Here is a 19417-nt window from a genome sequence, read left to right as displayed (position 1 = left end):
GGTGAGCCGAGATCATGCCATTGCACTCCAGCCTGGGCAACAAGAGCGAAACTCCATCTCAAAAAAAAAAAAAGTAAGCTTTATATACTCTCTATATAAAAACATAGATATACGTAACATTACATAAATAGACTATGATATTAAAATTTCACAAGGGAATGTGTAGGAGAAAATTTCTGAAAAGGCTACCTATGTAGGTAATAAAACTATAAAGAAAAGGAGAGAAATTACTAATACACATTCAGGATAGTTCTTGATAACCCTTTGTAGGTGCCAGGTGCTTCTAGAGTGTTGACTATGGTTGGTTTCTTCACCTGCGTGGGCCACTCAGGTGTAGTTTATATGTTCATGTTTTAATTAATTTTTCTGTGATTATTATATTTCACAATGAAAAAGTTAAAGTAACATAGATATTAGTTTGAAATACAGAAATGTAGATGGTTTAGATTTTATATACTTATGATTGTGAATTAAATCTCTAACTTAGTAAGTTTCTTAATTAAAATAATAGATGTTGACTGATGAAAATGAACAAAAACAGAAATGCCAGTTTTGTTTTTTGTTCAGATGGGCCCAGTTCTTCATCCATCCACTAATGATCAGAGATGCTATTGACCGTGAAGTTGAAGCTGTTGATAGTGGTAAGAGGAGTATTTTATGTATAACTACAGTTTTTTCCTTCATGAAACCCAGTTTTTTATTACATTTATCCTTCTTTATCTCTAGACCATTTTATCTTTATATTTTAAAGGACTAAATTGAAATATGTGTCATGTTTATTCCTGAAGTCATTAAACATCTAATTCAGTGTAAATTTGAAGTAAATGAAAAGGATGGTGGTCGATATTTTTCATCTTTTGTTTTTTGAAGGTTTACCATAGGGGCTAATCTTTTGAGATTCAAAGATTGAAGACTATAAAGGAAAACAAGTACTTATATAGAGTGAGGCTTCATTATAGCTCTGTGCTATAAATATTCCTTAATTACATAGTATTAATAAATATCACTATTATCTATTATCCCTGCTTGATTTATTTTAGTATTAGAAACACTTAATACCAGACTTGGAGGGACTTCCATTTCATATAGGTTAGGTTTGTCTTATGGCGACTGTAGGTTTCTGTATTCTGCTTTTTGTAGTATTTTCCTCCTTGGTTTGATTCAGTATCTAGTTCTATAATGACTTAAAACATTCACTAGACTGAGTAAACTACAGATGGCTAGAAAGAGTGAACTATCTAGAAGTCAACAGACCCCTGTTTAACTTGCAGAAATGTCTCCAACTGTGGTATTCCGTTTATTTGTAAAAGAGCATGGAATAGTTAAGCTCCTTCTAGCTGTAGTAGCTCCTTGAAATCAAGGATTTATTTTATTGTTTTACTTGCCTACCACAGTGTCTGTTTTACCTTAATCCTAGTTAAATGTCTGTTGAATCGATGAAAAAACAAAACAACTAAGGATAACTGTAAAAGCACTTTCCATATTTTGAGACTCAAGAACTATTACCTGTGTCTTAAATGCTTTCTAGTATGTTTTTCTTTATACAGTTTTCTAGAGTGGGTTGACATTGGTGTTTGAAAAAGCAGACCTTTAATTAGATTTTACAGTTTTAAGCCACAATGTATTATGCTTTGAAAAATTATGCTGGAAGAAATACACACACACACACACACACACACACACGCACACACAGTATGCAGTTTTGGTTTATGCTGAACTAAAGTAAAAATTCTGTTGCGCTTTTGTTCATTTGTTTGTTTCTTTTTTTTTTTTTTAATGATAGGAGACCTAGAATTCAATCTGATCTAACAGTTGTAACTGATGAAATAAATTACTTATTAACCAGTTTTGAAAGCTCAGCAATCAGGTGTTATTTTTTTCTAGTCTATTCAGTTGGGACGGTCTTCTCTCTGTCATTCAGGTGTTACTTGTCTCATTCACCTCTCTTTAGTTGCCTGCATGATTGGATGGCCAGGTCTATGTGTAAGAAAATGAAGGCTGTGAGCCTTCAGCAGCTCTGGCAGATTCATCTTACAGGGTCTTTTCTTTTTCCTTTTTTTCGTCTCCACCTACCTATGGAAGAGTGTTTTTTTTTTGAGGTGGAGTCTTGCTCTGTTGCCCAGGCTGGAGTGCAGTGGCCTCGGTTCACTGCAAACTCTGCCTCCTGGATTCAAGCGATTCTCCTGCCTCAGCCTCCTGAATAGCTGGGATTACCGGCATGCACCACCATGGCTGGCTAATTTTTTTATTTTTAGTAGAGATGGGGTTTCACTATGTTGGTCAGGCTAGTCTTGAACTCCTGACTTTGTGATCCACCCATCTCGGCCTCTCAAAGAACTGGGAATTACAGGCATGAGCCACTGCAGCCAGCTGGAAGAGATTCTTTCTATCCTGGCTTTTAAATTTGTTAACTAGTGGTAACTTTATTACTAGGTCATTGTATAAATGTATGTGTACACATACGTTTATAAACATTTATTTGCACAATGCAGGTAGATTTGTTTAGTATTTTATAATTTCCTTGAATACATTTATTTTTTATTTTTATTTTTTGAGACAGAGTCTCGCTCTGTCACCCAGGCTGGAGTGCAGTGGCTCAATCTTGGCTCACTGCAACTCCCACTTTTTAGGTTCAAGCCTTCTGAGTAGCTGGGACTGCAGGTGGACGCCACCACGTCCAGCTCATTTTTGTAATTTTAGTAGAGACGGGGTTTCACCATGTTGGCCAGGATGATCTTGATCTCTGACCTCATGATCCACCCACCTCGTCTCCCAAAGTGCTGGGATTACAGGCGTGAGCCACCTCGCCTGACCTCTTTTTTATTTTTAATGTTTGTTTCCTTGCCAAATTTGGTCTCTAAGTGTTCAGATATTTATACTCTATTCTCATCAGTTGTAAGGGGTCTTAAATTACTTTTCATGGATACGTTTGTGTGTTTGCTACGTTAGTTACCTGTTATTGCTGGGCAAATTGCCAGAAACATAGTGGCTTAAAATAAAATTTATTTTCTTACAGTTTTGGAGGAATGGAATTAGGTACATTAGGTAACTTCCTCAAGGTTATTCAGCTTAGTAAGTGTCAGAACTACAATTCTAGCACTTTTAGACCATTTGGTTTGTGAAAACAGAATGCCACAGACTGGGTGGCTGATAAACAATAGAGTTGTTTCTTACCGTTTTTTGAGGCTGAGAAGTCCAAGATCAAGGAACTGGCAGATTTAGTGTCTGGGGACAGCCTGCTGTCTGGTTTACAGACAACTGTCTTCACTCTTTATCTTCATATGGCCAGAAGGGGCAAGGGAGCACTCTGAGGTCTCTTTTATAAGGCGATAATCTCATTCAGGAGGGCTCTGCCCTATTACCTAATCATTTCTCTTGGCCCCTTCCTCCAAATACCATCACATTGGGGATTAAGTTTCAACACAGAAATTTTGGGTGGGAGGGACACAAACATTTAGCAGTAGCCAAGATATTTCTGACTTGAAAGTGATTGTTCTTAGCCATTATACTTGGCATATGACCAAGTTTCCGGATACAAGGTTCAATATTTTATTAGCACTTTCATCAGTAAAATCTTGTACATAGTATCCTAGAGCTGAAACTTTCAGATCATTAGCTACCTTGTCTTTCATTTGAAAAATAAGGGTAAAACTTTAGTAAGGTAAATTGATTTGCCCAAAGTTACAGGTCATATTAAGTCATAGAGCCAGGCCTGGATCATTGAGCTTCCCACTTCAGTCTTGTAACATGGGATTCATGAAGTTAATTTTTGTTACATCCTTGCTTTTTGTTCTGTAAGTTTAAATTTTCATATAGTGAAGGAGATACTGAATTTTATTAAGTATTTCTTTAAAATTGACAGAATATCAACTTGCAAGGCCTTCTGATGCAAACAGAAAGGAAATGTTGTTTGGAAGCCTTGCTCGACCTGGACATCCTATGGGGAAATTTTTTTGGGGTAAGATACTAAATACATCATTTTATTTCATATTTTCTAGTTAAGATTTAGCATAAGGAACGTTGATAAAGCATTGAAAATTATAAAGCTAAGGCCCCTAGGTACCTTTTACCTTTTAGGATAGCTAGATAGCCTTTCAAATATGAAGTTGTTAAATATGCCTGTATTTGGTTCTCTAACTATGAATATAACAAGAATAACACCTAACATTTTGTGAATGCTTTTTAGATACCAGATACTATGGTAGCACTACATGAATTGTTTCATTTGATCATTATCACAGTTTTCAGAGATAATCTCAACTTAAAGATTAACAGGTTTAGGTCAGGCGTGGTGGTTCACACCTGTAATCCCAATGCTTTGGAAGGCTGAGGTGGGACAATCAGTTGATCCCAGTTCAAAACCAGCCTTGGCAACATAGTGAGACCCTATCTCTATTTTAAATTTCTGTCAAGTTATCTAATTTGTTTAAATTACACACATAGTAATGGTAGATGTGGGATTTGAACATCTGTTTATCTGATTTTTATAAAGTCTGTGCTTCACCTCAGCCTGACATTTCCATTTGTCAACAGAGTTAGCAATGGTTTCTGTAAGAGTTTTTGAACTGTGACTTAATTTTGTTCATCTGGTAAACTGTTTAATTGGTATCTGTTTTTAATTATGGCATTTTCTTAGTGGTAGGATTTAGTTACATCCTCATATTAGTCCTGTTGATTATAGAGTAAAATTTAGGATGAGATGATCTAAATTATTTATTTATTTATTTTTTGAGATGCAGTCTCACTCTGTCGCCTAGGCTGGAGTGCAATGGCGCAATATCGGCCCACCAAAACCTCTGCCACACTGGTTCAAGTGATTCTCCTGCCTCAGCCTCCTAAGTAGATGGAACTACAGGTGCCCACCACTTCGCCTGGCTAATTTTTGTATTTTTAGTAGAGACAGGGTTTCACTATGTTGGCCAGGCTGGTCTCAGACTCCCGACCTCATGATCTACCCACCTCGGCTTCCCAAAGTTTGCCCGGCCTATCTAAATTATTCTTCAAAGTGTGTTTTGTTTTCCTATATATTTTTGTACAGTTATATACATTTCATATGACATTCTTGCTGCTTGTGTTTTATTTTTAAGAATTAGACAAAAATATCAAAATAATTAAAAGGGAAAACCTGGATTGAATACTGCTAGACTAATTATTAAGCAAGGAAGCTTAGGGAGTTTCTGTTTTTTAAAGGTTTTCCCAACCAGAGATTAATTCTTTGGCTATTAAAATATACTTCAGAATTGTTTCTTACTCATTTTTGTCTTATTAATATTAATACATTATTACATACTGGTCCAATATTCTTGAGTCACTTGGGTTATTTCATTAATCATGTATGGTAGCAAAATGTGCATTGATGGTGTAGAAGACTTTTAACCAAGTGAACATAGTTATAACTATGATTTTTTTTGTCATCCTTTTATAGGAAATGCTGAGACGCTCAAGCATGAGCCAAAAAAGAATAATATTGATACACATTCTAGACTGAAAGAATTCTGGACACGTTACTACTCTGCTCATTACATGACTTTAGTGGTTCAATCCAAAGGTAACATTATTTATTATGGCTCTTAGAGTTACTTTGAAGTAGTGTTTTCTTAGGATTTGTTTGCCTGTATCAGTGTTGGAATGTACTATTAATTACTTTAGTGCTTGACCTTAATACAAAGTAAAGGAAATCAGAACTTCTCGATGTCACGTAGCTAGTGGCAAAGCTCAGGGAAACACAAGATGATCAAATTCTCAGGCAAATTTTTTTCTTGATCTTTTAAGCCACTTCACTTGCCCTTGTATCTGTGGTTTTCCATTTACTATATATTGATTACAAACTCTTACAGGGCAAATGGTTTGTTCATACTTACATAAGGTCCTATAAAAATGGCATGATAGGTTGAGATGGATCATGGTGACAATGGCAGAAGTATCTTACATATAAAGACTGATGAATATCTTTATTTTCCTTCTTTTATCATTGTCTTCAGTAACACATATTAACTTTTTCTCATTAAGGAAAACATGGAAGCTTTCTTTTGTTTTCTTTACATTGCAACCTACTTGTTTTTTAAGTCAATAATTGCTAAATTATTACTTTTAACATAACTTATAGTTTGCACATTTCTTTTTGAAAGGCGAATCCTCTCACCCTAATGTGATTCTCCTTTTATAAAGTTTTGCTTTTTATATTGTTGAAATTAAGATCAAATCTGACTTGGCACTGACATATAAAACATTTTTGCATTTATGATCAAAGCGAGTTCACTAAAGTTGACTTGAAGGTATAAAGTTATGTGGTATGATAGCTTCCATACCACATAACTTTATACCTTCAAGTCAACTTCTTTTATTCAAATTGCTTCTAGGTTTCTTTTACATTTGCTAAATTAGTTAATTCCATATTTGGTATACAAATTAATTCATAATTTTTAATTGATTATTATATTTGCAAATTAATTCCATGCATTTTTCTTGAAGTAGTTACTCTGTTTCTTTTGTATTCTCTTCCTCTGTGATGACAAATATAAGAGCTTATTAATGCTTATTTCAGAAATTTAAAACAAGTCCTACAGTTTTTTGTTTTTTTTTTTTAACAAGACAGGGTCTTGCTCTGTCATTCAGAATATAGTGCAGTAGCACAATCATAGGTCACTGTAGCCTCAAATGCCTGGGCTCCGATGATCGTCCTGCCTCTACCTCCCAGATAGCTGGGATTACAGGCCCCAGCCACTGTGCCTAGCCTAGAGGTTTGATGAAAACTATGTACGGTGTAGACTTCATAGATTTTAGAGTTTTAGCATTAATTATGCCATTTAAGAGTCAAACATCTATATAAGTAGTATAATATAAATTTAGCAGTTGATTAGTCTAAATCCCATGTTTTATATAGTGGGGTTCTCTATTAAGAATTAGTGAAATTTCAGGAGGCTGAGGCAGGAGAATTGCCTGAACCCAGGAGGCGGAGGTTGCGGTGAGCCGAGATCGCGCCATTGCACTCCAGCCTGGGTATCAAGAGCGAAACTCCGTCTCAAAAAAAAAAAAAAAAAAAAAAAAAGAATTAGTGAAATTCATGTGCCTGGTAGAACTAACAAATGGCTCTCTAGTGATGGTCACTCAGATAAAGCAAAAGGTTTCCTTTTTCAGATCTTGTTTTTTACTAGAAATTTTAAAAGGACTTCTTATTAAATATAAGAAATGAATCAAAGGAAAACATAGATCATATATATGTATGATTTATATATACATATATATATAGCCTAAAAGACCTGTGAGTGTAAATTAATGTAAAACAAGTGGAATATAAAATTATTGATGAGATGCCAAAAAGGAAAGGTTAGTGTAATACGCGTTAGCATAGAGAAACCTTCCAAGAGTGTGTACATTTTGGAATGGGTGTAGGATGGTTGGCATAATCTTCTTATCTCTTGGTCCTTCACAGTAGGCTAATGATAAAGATATATTTTTTGTTAAACTTGTGTGCCTTTTCTAACTTTTATCAGGGAGAAATAAAGGAGTCTCAAAGTTATCTGTGTCTTAAGGTTTTCTTTTCTACTGTTATTTTTCCTGTTATTCATTACTGGTTAAAGAGTGGCAAGTAATGGCCAAATTAAAATATCCCTTTGTTTTTTATCTGAAACTGTGAGAAATTTAATTGCATTTATACCTTGAATAATGTCATTGCATTTTTCTGTCTCTTCCCTGTCCTCCCCTCTCAAGAAACACTGGATACTTTGGAAAAGTGGGTGACTGAAATATTTTCTGAGATACCAAACAAGTAAGATATTTCTTTTTCATACATCATACACCTTCAGAGTTAAAGAGACCATTATTACAGCTTCAGAGTTAAGAGACCTTATCTTGTATGAGTCCCAAAGGTTTTTTGCTTTTTTATTTTTACACAGGTGATAGAATTAAACCCTAACGAAACTTAATGACTGTCAAGATCACACAGCTTTTGAGTGGGTAAACTAAGATGACAAGTCCAAGTTTCCATAGTTCAAAATTTACAGGTTATAGTAAGCAATAATTCTGAAAAATTTATGCCTCCTTTTACATTTATTTAGAGCTTTTCTGTGATACAAAAGAAAGTACTATGTGAGAGGCAGAAGAATATGCACACGTAAATCCCCCGCATTGGGAAAAATTGTGTTCTGAAAGTTTGTTTTTTTAAATCAGTTGTTTGGATATTGCACTGGTTTTCCCCATAAAAGAAAGAATCTTTTAGATGATGGCTGACCTTCCATACTGCCTGAAAAACTTAATTCATATAGTCAAACCAGATGCTCTTCTACAAACATTGTATGTAGTGCTTCAGTTCAGGATGATATAAGCATTTTTTCTCCACCTCATATTCATCAAAATAATACAGATATTTAAAAGATACTTTTCTGCTACATTTTTGTTACAAAGTTTATAAAAAAATTTAATTCTGAAGCAGTGAAATCGTTCTTCCCACATGTAGTAGTTTGCATTTTAGCAAAATTAATAAAATCAGATATTTTTTCTTGTATTGGATGAGTAATCTAGTGGATTTTCCCAGTTATTCTTCTAACACATAATTATTTTAAAGTTTTGAAAGAAACTAGCATAAAATATTAGAATAATTTATAATGACAACTGATTGATTATTATTGATTTGGCTTTATATAAATTTCCATTGATAACTAGCAGTGCTTTTTTTTGTCATCAAAACCATGACAAATTTGTGGGGCTTTTTTTTTTTTTCTGATTAGAAGTCTGGAGTGTGAACTATGGAAATGTCAAATGTGAAACTTTAATAAAATTAGAGGTGTGTTTAATAGAGAAATTGATTAGGTTCTGTCAATCTGATAAGCATTTAAAAAATCTTATGTATTATTCACTGATAACTTTGGTTCCTTAATTAGACAGGTTAAAAATTCTTTGAGGCATTTAATACTAATTTGCATTGACTATGCTTTGGAAGAAATATGAAAGTTACAATATCTTCGACCAGATTATAAGCCCCCAGGAGGGACCAGGGGATCTTTTAAATACCATAGTGCCTAATATACTGCTTTATACCTAATATTCACTTCATGTATAATCACTGATTTTAAGAAAATACTATCTGTAGTGTAAGTCTCTTGCTGAAATGGCTCTGTATAGGAAAAGAACTGATTGAATGGGCTGATAGAGGCAGTAAATATTGGGGTGAGAGGGGATCCTTTAAATTCACTATTCTCTATCTCTTGAGTTGTAGAGACTTTTGAGTTATTGGGCTGAGATTAAGAACAGATTGTGTAATCCAAGATTTTGCAGCTTTGTTGCCATCTGTTTGTTCATACCTAAAATGCTTTCCAAAAAGGAGTATGTAGAATAGATTTTAAATATCTCTCAGTTAGATATCCCTAAAGATATTGCTCATAAAGGCTTTTGCCAATTAAATTTGTATGTATTTGTTTTATTTTCAGTGGGTTACCCAAACCAAACTTTGGCCATTTAACGGATCCATTTGACACACCAGCATTTAACAAACTTTATAGAGGTTTGTGAACCAAAGATTTAAAACTGTTTGAAATAATGTTAGCACATTCTCTATAACCTAATTGAGGCTGCCAATTTTCATTGAAAATGAGAACACAACAGAAAATACAGCTGGATTGGAAAGGGAGTAGATGGGCAATGGAGATCTAATTAATAATAGATAGCAGACCATTGACTAGCTGCAGATAGATTGATTCTGGTGCCCTGCTGCTACTTCGGTCTATTTCTTGCTTTACCTTTGTTCCCTTTTGTTCTCTGTGTTGTTAAATTTCATTTATGCTTCATTTTATTTTTATTCTACTCTTTTTTTGCCTTTAAATGAGGAAACATAGAGGACAGGGAAAACACTTTGGAAATTGTTTCCTTTTAAATTCATCATTTGCTAAATAAAAATATAAAGTGTCAAGAAATGGTAGAAAAATCACCTTTAAATCTTACCATCAAGGGAAGTCATTTGTGTCAGATTTCTTTTTTTTTTTTTTTTTAATTCGGAGACAGATTCTCACTCTGTTGCCCAGACTGGAGTGCAATGGCACGATCTCAGCTCACTGCAACCTTTGCCTCCCAGGTTCAAGCGATTCTCCTACCTGAGCTTCCCAAGTGGCTGGGATTACAGGCACCCACCACCACACCTAGGTAATTTTTGTATTTTTAGTAGGGATGGCGTTTCGCCATGTTGGCCAGGCTGGTCTCAAACTCCTGGCCTCAAGTGATCAGCCTGCCTTGGCCTCCCCCAGTGCTGCATTTACAGGCATGAGCTACTATGCCCGGCCTTCAGATTTCCTTCCGATTTTCTGATAGGTATATTTTCTTAACAAAGTTGAGATTATAAAGTACATATATAATTCTGTCTCCTGCTTTGTTTCATTTAATAGTATACCTGCAATAACTGCATAATGAGTCGTGTGATTACATTATAATTTACTGAACAATTTGCCCACAGTGAATATTGGAGAAACATTCTTTTTTTTAATTTTTATTTTATTATTATTATTTTTTAAAAGACGGGGTTTCACAGTAATAGCCAGGCTGGTCTCGACCTCCTGACCTTGTGATCCGCCCGCCTCAGCCTCCCAAAGTGCTGGGATTACAGGTGTGAGCTACCATGCCCGGCTTGGAGAAACATTCTTAATTCACCATCTCTCTCTCTTTATTCTTTTCATCATGGCAGATATCTTTTTTCTTTTTCCTAATTGTGTTAGGTATTCCCTCTTTCTTCACCCCATTACCAGTCTCTTTCCTTTTCCCCTCCTCTGATCAATGACTGTTTTGTTACAGCCTTTCTGCTGCTGGTTCCATTCTGTTAATATTAAGCTAACTCTTCCCAGAGACAACTTATTTTTGATTGTATTCTTTCTGGCTTTAGATTTTCTAATCATAGAGTAATAGCATTGGGAAGAATCCTGGAGATACTTTAACCCAACTCACTCATTTTACTGTGAGTAAACAGATTCAGAAAGATTTAAATGCAAGTAATTTTCTGGAGGTCATATAAGCACATACAGCAATATAGTGGTAGGACTGGATTTCAGATATGGGTCTCCTGACTCCTAGAAGAGATCCATTCACAGCAGCATTTCATATCCTCATAGTTCTTTTATCCCTGCTTTCTCTGCCTCTGAAAACAAATCAAAAAGAAATTTATAAAAATTGCATTATTCAAATTGGAAAATTGGCAAGTTGAAATAATAAGTGCATTGTACTTAACCTTCCCTTGTTTACTGGAGGATAAATATATAGAATTTTAAACATTCTTGTAATATAGTAAAAGTTAAAGAGAAACACTTATATCTGTTCTTCTGGAAAATGTTTTTGTTTAGTTGTTCCAATCAGAAAAATTCATGCTCTGACCATCACATGGGCACTTCCTCCTCAACAGCAACATTACAGGTAAGAGTTTAAGGGAAATTTTACTTCACTGAGTGAGAATTATTTTTAAATGGTTTAAGTTTGGGGGTTCTGAATTTATAAACATAGCAATATGGTAACCTGGAACTTGATTACTCCAGGAGCTTTTAAGCCTTGCTATGTATTTTACTATTTTTTTGATACAAAAACTAGAGCCTTCTCGGTTATAGTTGCCTTTCTTAAGTCTTTGAAATTAAGTGTTTAGTTTGAATGCTAACTTTTGTAATTTGTTTTGATCTTGTCAAAAGTAAAGTTAAATAATTTGGGCCTGCCAGACTGGCCAACATGGTGAAACCCCATCTTGACTAAAAATATTAAAAACCTAGCCAGGCATGGTGGCATACACCTATAATGCCAGCTCCTCAGGTGGCTGAGGCATGAGAATTGTTTGAACCTGGGAGGTGGAGGTTGCAGTGAGCTGATACCATGCTACTGCACTCCAGCCTGGGCAACAAAGCAAGACTCTGTCTCAAAACAAGAATAATAATAATAATTTGGACTGGTAATATGACTGGAGTACATAAATCCCAAGGATTTACTCCTCTGAATTAAAGCAGGTTTATGCAAATTAGGGAAGGATTTCTACTTGTCTATATAGTTATCTTATATGAGCAGTATAGCATGGGCCAGACAGTTCTTTAAGATAAGGATCAGTCGATGCCTACAAATGCTTTTCTAATTAGAAATAAATGCTAATGAACTGATACAAATTTAACTTTGGAGGGGGCAGGGCTCAAGCAATCTGCCCACCTTGCTGGGATTACAGGCTTGAGCCATTGTGCTCAGCCAAATAAATATTTTAAACAAGGTTATATGGGCTTTAAGGACTGCCCATAGTTGAAAATCATATCTTGACTTTCAACTGTTTACTGAATTTAATTGTGCAACCTAATTAAATAAAATAATAAAATATATATAGAAATATGCAGAAAACTCAATTCTTTTCTACATGTCTTTGTGGTAGGAATACTTTTCCAAAATTACAGTAGAACCCAGTGGGAAAGACAATTTGAACAGAGTGTGCACGTTTAGTCAGACCATTATTAGTATGTGATAAAGCATTTTTATACTTGTTATTGCATTTTCATGAAAACGCTAAGTAGTCGGGCAAGTGAAGAGTAAAAGAAGAATACAGTTAAGTATCTTGCTCAAGTTCCTGATTTACTTAAAGGAAAATCTAAAACTAGAACCAAGATTTTCTGACCCTTTGAACAACACATTTTACTTTACCACAGAGCACAATGTAGTACCCAAAGCTTTTACAGACAGTTATTCAGATCTATATTAGGTTCTAAACCGATAAGGAATCTACTTTTCATTTTGGGTGAAGCAAAAAGATAAATCATGAAAGCAGGTAAGTTTGGTGTCCAAGAGAAAAAGTAATGCCCTTAAATTTTGGGATGATTGTAGTCCTTCTCAGATAAAAGAGTTAATTTTACTATATTTTCTGTTTTTATCTTCTTGCTATTAAATTAATTACAATTTCACATTTGGTGGACATGTGAGAATAAGTTTGTAATTATATTTTCAAATTATTGTAGCCTTAAAGGTTAGATTTTCTTTTGTATTTATACCTTTTTTTTTTTTTCTGATCATAAAACTTTTTTAAAAGGGTGAAGCCACTTCATTACATATCATGGCTGGTTGGACATGAAGGCAAAGGCAGCATTCTTTCTTTCCTTAGGAAAAAGCAAGTATTCAGTTTATAAGTATTTTCAGTATAGCAATCTCTGAAAAATAATAGACAATAAGTATTATATAATGCATTCTTCTGCTTTAGCTGCTCAGAAGCCTAGAATAATAAATTTTTTATTATAGTCATCTTAATAACTATCTTAATTATAGCCATCTTAATAGCTTACGTTATTTTAATGACCAGGTTATATTTGTGTATTTCCTTGTAAGCTAACTTTTAGCCCATTATTGGAAGTATTTGTATGCAAAATTTAAAAAAATCATAAATGAAATTAATAGATTCCAGAATTACATAAAAGAATTAGCTCTAATCAAGGATTTATATTTGACTGAATGGTAAAGAAGTCGGTTATTTAAATACTATGGATCTCCAGGCTTTCCCAACCCAAAAGCTGGACTTTAATGAAAACTTCATTGGGTAGGTAAATTATAATTAACATGTGGGACTGCAAATGGTGTATGCAGCCCTGTTAGCAGAATGTTTCCTAAGCAGTTAAAGGACCTGTTTAAGTCACCTATAGCCAAATCATAGAAATACAATTTTAGAATCAGGACTAATACATTAAAGTAATTCCTTGTTTGATTTTTCTATAAATGAAATAGTGTGAGAATGGAAGATAGATGAGAAATTTAAGTAAGTATTTTTAAGACACTTGTGTGTACTAGAACATTCAAAGAAAACTAAGAGGGCAGAGTTACTATGAAATAATAAACTAATGATATTGGGTTCATATATACCTTACACAATATATGTTATATGCTTTGAGTTGTGCACAACCTTTCTACCTTATTGAGCTTTATTGGAATTTCAGACTCTATTCTGGCGTCCTCTCTTTTTAATTTTTCAGAATTAATCTAGTCAGGGAAAGGGTATAGGATCATTGCTTCTTTCTTAGACAGCCTACATAGGTTAGCTGACAGCCTTAAAGAACTCACTTGACATTTGGTGTAAGTATGTATTAGAAGTGTCTTAAGGCTTCTCCTAGAAGACAGGTTCAAAAATGGTGAGGCCGGGCATGGTGGCTCACACCTGTAATTCCAGCACTTGAGAGTCCAAGGCGGAGGATTGCTTGAACCTAGTAGTTTGAGACCAGCCTGGGCAACATAGTAAGACCCTGTCTCTATTTAAAAAAAATAAATAAATGAAATGCCTTCCAGCAGCCATAATTTTAATATTTTGTGCTGTTATCTTCAAAAGGAATGGTTTTGGCTTAAAACTGTTAATGTTTTACTATAAAAGACTGTTATTTCCTTCTGGTGATTCTGTGCTTTTAAAATTTGTACTTTTAGATTTACTATTGGAAAGTATATGTTTACATCAAAGGCTGAGGTTCTCAAATTTTACATAGAAAGCCTCTATATTTTGTTAATTTGACATGTCTGTAGACTGTCAATCCAGGAACATTGATTGGGTTTTTTCCCCACCTGTAGGTGCTGGGCTCTTGCACTGTTTGGTGGAAATGGTGAGACGGGATTTGAGCAAAATTCCACTTATTCAGTGTTCAGCATTTCTATTACATTGACTGATGAGGGTTATGAACATTTTTATGAGGTAAATAATTCAAATTGAGTTGTTTTTTCCTTTTATGCAGATAACGTTTTATGGAAAAGACTAATCGGATGTTTTGTTTTCAGGTTGCTTACACTGTCTTTCAGTATTTAAAAATGCTGCAGAAACTAGGCCCAGAAAAAAGGTAATAAACATTTCTTGAAATGAGGCCAGGAGCCAGTCCTAGTATATTTGAGGCTTCAGGGTGCCAGTAGGCATGACTTGATGGTTTTTCAGGCATTTTCTGCTCTGTTTCCTTTAGTGGCTCCATATCCTTATCCTTCTACATGAGTGTACACTAAGGGTTTACACATATGTGGCTAGTCTCTTTATTTTCATCCTTCTCTTTTATTGTTGATACTTCTAGGGAAATTTTTTTTTTTTTTTTTAGCTTTTATTCTAGGTTCAGGGGTATATGTGTAGGTGTGTTATATAGGTAAACTTGTGTCACAGTGGTTTGTTGTACAGATTATTTTGTTACCCAGGTACTAAGCCTACTATCCAATAGTTATCTTTTCTGATCCTCTCCCTCCTCCTTCCCTTTTCCCTCAAGTAGGCAGAAATTTTAATGTATCTTCTAATTATAGTTTTCCCCTTCACAGAATTTTTGAAGAGATTCGGAAAATTGAGGATAATGAATTTCATTACCAAGAACAGGTACTGGAAGTCAAATTCTTTTTTGCATGTTGCCTGTGACTAAGTTGAAACTGATGTGGACATTGTTCCTCTTTTTGAAAGTGTCGGTGGAGTTTTAATTCTGCCATTCTCTGTCATGTGAGTCTCCAGATAGCCTTGAAGCTATCTGAAAATTAACTGTCGTGTTTTTGAGTATTTATATTGAGTAAGATAAGGCAGTGAGAGGATTAAGTAGATGACACAGATCATGTTGTGTGGTAATTATTTATCTATATAGTCATCCATCTATCTCTTCAATAAACATTCATGGAGACTTGTTATGATATTTAATATTTTGGGAATTCAAATACATTCACAGTATTTGAATTTATATTTACCACATATAATGTTAGAAACATTGTGCTTTGGAATTTAGGGGAAGGAGGGCATTTCTCTTGATTAAAATAGGCTCAGGGGCTGGGCGATGTGGCTCATGCTTGTAATCCAAGCATTTGGGAGGTTGAGCAGGCAGGTTGCTTGAGCCCCGAAGTCTAGTAAAGGACTGGGCAGTGTGGTGTTTTGGGAAGCGTATGTGGATGTTATGAGGTCAGAGTTCTGATGTCTACTCTGCTTGTCATTTACTCATTGTATCACCTTAGGCAAGCCATCTAGCCATCTAGTTAGGAAAAATCTGAAATATGTTTCCTCATTGTAAAACATGGAACTGGGACCACTTGGTATCTGAAAGACCTGTTGGTTTTAAGAGTGGGTGCTCAGTAAATATGTGAATTGATTGCATTCCTCTGGAAAAAATATTTCCATTTCTTGTATCAGTGAACTGGTGGTCATTCTTTCAGTTTTAAATTGAAGTAATATTTTTATTAATATGACTTCTTATCTCAAGACGTTTATTTGACACTCACATTTTAATTTTTTAAAATTTTAATTAGAGAAGGGGTCTTGCTATGTTTCCCAGGCATGTCTTGAACCAGGCTCAAGCCATCCTTCTGCATTGGCCTCCCAAAGTGCTAGGAGCACAGGCATAAGCCACCGTGCCCAGTCAACACATTTTGATTTTTTTTTTTTTTTTTTTTTTTTTTTTGAGATGGAGTCTTGCTCTGTCATGCAGGCAGGAGTGTGGTGGCAAGATCTTGGCTCACTGCAACCTCCACCTCCCAGGTTCAAGCGATTCTGCCTCAGCCTCCCAAATAGCTGGGATTATAGGCATGAGCCACTGTGCCTAGCCCAATACATTTTGATTTCTACATTGATTTGATTCATGCTTACAAATAGTTTTTAGTTTAGTGCTATAGTGATGGGTCACCTGTCTTTATTGTTCACACAGTCATGTGGGGCACTTGACAGGTAAATAAGCATTCATAGTTCAGTGTGGTAATTGCTTTCATGAAGAGGCTGTGATATGATTAGAACCTAGTAGGTTATAGGGCTCAGAATGGTGGCATGAGGGGTGTGAGTTTAAGCTCCCTAAGGGAGTAGCTATGGCTTTATTTTCTTAGAATTTTTTTTTTTTTGGAGATAGGGTCTCTCTTTGTTGCCCATGCTGGAGTATAGTGGCATGATCTCAGCTCACTGCAGCCTCAACCTCCTGGGCTCAAGCAATCCTCCCACCTCAGCTCCTCAAGTAGTTGGCACTACAGGCATGCACCGCCATGCCCAGCTTATTTTTGCATTTTTTGTAGAGACAGGGTTTTGCCATGTTGCCCAGACTGGTCTCAAGTAATCTAACCACCTTGGCCTCCCAAATGTTAGGACAGGTGTGAGCCACTGTGTTTGGCCTACTGAGCATCAGATTCTTTTTATTTTTATTTTGAGATGGGAGTTTTGCTGTTCTTGCCCAGGCTGGAGTGCAATGGTACTATCTCGGCTCACTGCAACCTCTGCCTCCCGGGTTCAAGTGATTCTCCTGCCTCAGCCTCCTGAGTAGCTGGGATCACAGGCATGCGCCACCACGCCTGGCTAATTTTGTGCTTTTAGTAGAGACAAGGTTTCTCCATGTTGGTCAGGCTGATCTCGAACTGCTGACCTCAGGTGATCTGCCCACCTTGGCCTCCCAAAGTGCTGGGATTACAGGCGTGAGCCACTGTGCCTGGCCTGAACATCAGATTCTTAAGCTGCAATTATATCTGGTTGTATCTGTTCAGAAGCTTTTGGTTTCATTGTTAATAAAAAAGGGAGAAAGTATTTGCATGTTGTGGTAAATCAAATAATGGAGAAGTTCTGGTGTGAAATAATTTACCTCTTTACAGACAGATCCAGTTGAGTATGTGGAAAACATGTGTGAGAACATGCAGCTGTACCCACTGCAGGACATTCTCACTGGAGATCAGCTTCTTTTTGAATACAACCCAGAAGTAAGGAGGTTTATACTTCTAAAACTTACTTTTAGGGAAAGAGGAGGGTGAGAAAATACGGAGATGTATTTAAGAACCATGGGAACAAAGAAAACTTGGTTATATTTAGTCAAGATATTTGTTTGTTTAAACGGAAGTATCAATAATTTTGTGGATAATTTCTCATGGTTCTTTTACATAATTAAGTTTTAATATAAGAGGAGAAAGTCAATCAAAACCAGTACTTCTTAGGTACTGTTTTAATAGTTTTCAAATGTTGAAACATCTACTGAAATAGTTGAAGTGATTCCTAACAACTATCTGGTTTCCCTGTGAAAAATGCTTAGTTGTTTAGCTTACCTTTTAATTCAGTTGGAATTTTGAACATATTTATAAGAAAAATGTAAGGTTCCCTTAATTAGAAACATATGACTTATGGATAATGTTATATGCCAATAAATTGTTGGTCAGGGTCATTTCTTCACTAGTGGAGAATAAGTCATTTTGTTTCACACGGGAATAGCAGGGGTCAACCAGAGGTGACTTTTGCCTTCCAGAGTATATTTGTCAATGTCTGGAGACATTTTGGTTGTCACAGCTCAGGGTTGGGGGTGGAGTGCTCCTGGGATCTAGTGGGTAGAAGCCAGGGATGCTGCTAAATGTCCTGTAATGCAGAAGACAGCATTCTACAATAGTTGTCTGACCCAAGATGTTAATAGCACTAAGATTGAGTAATTTTAGCATAGGACATTCCTAAAAGATTAATTTTAAAGAGGACGGGGAAAGGTAAAGGAGGAAGGAACAACTACACATTCTTGCCATTGTCACTAGGATGGCTGTGCCCAGTGGCTGGTTGTGTTTTTTTTTTTTTTTTTGAACCACCATTTGTTGATTATTACTCAAATAAATAGTGTTTTAATAGTAGTTAGGGTTCTAAACCAAGCCACAAAGTTCTGTTTAGTCCTTATCGTAGCTGGAGGATTATTGAAGGAGGCCTTACCTTGGCAGTGTGTTACTGATTCCTGGATATGAAGTGGTATAAAACATAGCTGTTAAGAACATAGTCTTTAGTAGCATGTACAAATTTAGTTAGAACTCCACTTTTGCCACTTCTAGCTGTGTTAGTCTGTACATATTATATAATCTTTAACCTAGGCAAATTACTTAAGCATCGACCTCAGAAGCTGAGTGTTATTTCCTGTAAGTGAGTATACCTTAGGATTGTTTTTAGGAGTAAATGAAATAATGTATGTTAAATACTTCCTGGCTCACAGTAGAAGCTTAGCAGTCAAGGACAGCTATTTTTACTGCTAATGCTGTTAATATGTAGGATTTGAGATAAACACTGTTTAAAACATTATCAAGAACATGATAGTTGTCAATTATATCTCAATAAAATAGGAAAAAAGTTTTTGAAACACTGACAAGACTTTGTAAATTAGAGTGTTCATGAACTGTAGATACTTCCATGAGCATAGATTTTGGAGGTGCCTAACAATGTAATTTTTGCCTTTTTAAACAGAGATGTATTAGGTTAAAATTGTGTATATCTCTCTCCCTTCTTCCCAATTTATTAGGTCATTGCTGAAGCCTTGAATCAGCTAGTTCCTCAAAAAGCAAATCTTGTTCTACTGTCTGGTGCTAATGAGGGAAAATGTGACCTCAAGGAGAAATGGTTTGGAACTCAGTATAGTATAGAAGGTAAAATATTTTATGAATTGTCTTACATTTAGGTATATCTGACTTACCTGGAAATGTTTATTGTTTAATAATTTAATGGTTGTAGAGGGGGGAAAAGTAT

At 35.4% G+C, this 19417-nt stretch overlaps 1 protein-coding gene across 4 annotated transcripts in view; it reads left to right on the top strand.

The window, feature by feature from the left end:
- Positions 1-19417, top strand: part of NRDC (nardilysin convertase) — a 101341-nt gene that overhangs the window by 63102 nt on the left and 18822 nt on the right. For 3 of the 4 annotated variants that reach the window (XM_012434513.2, XM_012434511.2, XM_064372336.1), the window contains 12 exons: positions 568-641; positions 3863-3958; positions 5426-5548; positions 7711-7768; positions 9426-9499; positions 11319-11388; positions 13019-13096; positions 14533-14653; positions 14737-14795; positions 15253-15307; positions 17533-17637; positions 19194-19317. In XM_012434513.2, the coding sequence (XP_012289936.2) occupies positions 568-641; positions 3863-3958; positions 5426-5548; positions 7711-7768; positions 9426-9499; positions 11319-11388; positions 13019-13096; positions 14533-14653; positions 14737-14795; positions 15253-15307; positions 17533-17637; positions 19194-19317 (1037 nt within the window). The remainder of the gene's footprint in view (positions 1-567; positions 642-3862; positions 3959-5425; positions 5549-7710; positions 7769-9425; positions 9500-11318; positions 11389-13018; positions 13097-14532; positions 14654-14736; positions 14796-15252; positions 15308-17532; positions 17638-19193; positions 19318-19417) is intronic. The other variant, XM_064372334.1, reaches the window with a different exon arrangement.

The sequence above is a fragment of the Aotus nancymaae genome, unplaced genomic scaffold, assembly GCF_030222135.1.
Source record: "Aotus nancymaae isolate 86718 unplaced genomic scaffold, 86718_ANA_hifiasm-v0.15.2.pri h1tg000007l, whole genome shotgun sequence".
Classification (NCBI taxonomy): Eukaryota; Metazoa; Chordata; class Mammalia; order Primates; family Aotidae; genus Aotus; species Aotus nancymaae.
Note: the sequence above shows the minus strand (reverse complement) of the source record. Positions and strands in the feature narration are given on the sequence as shown.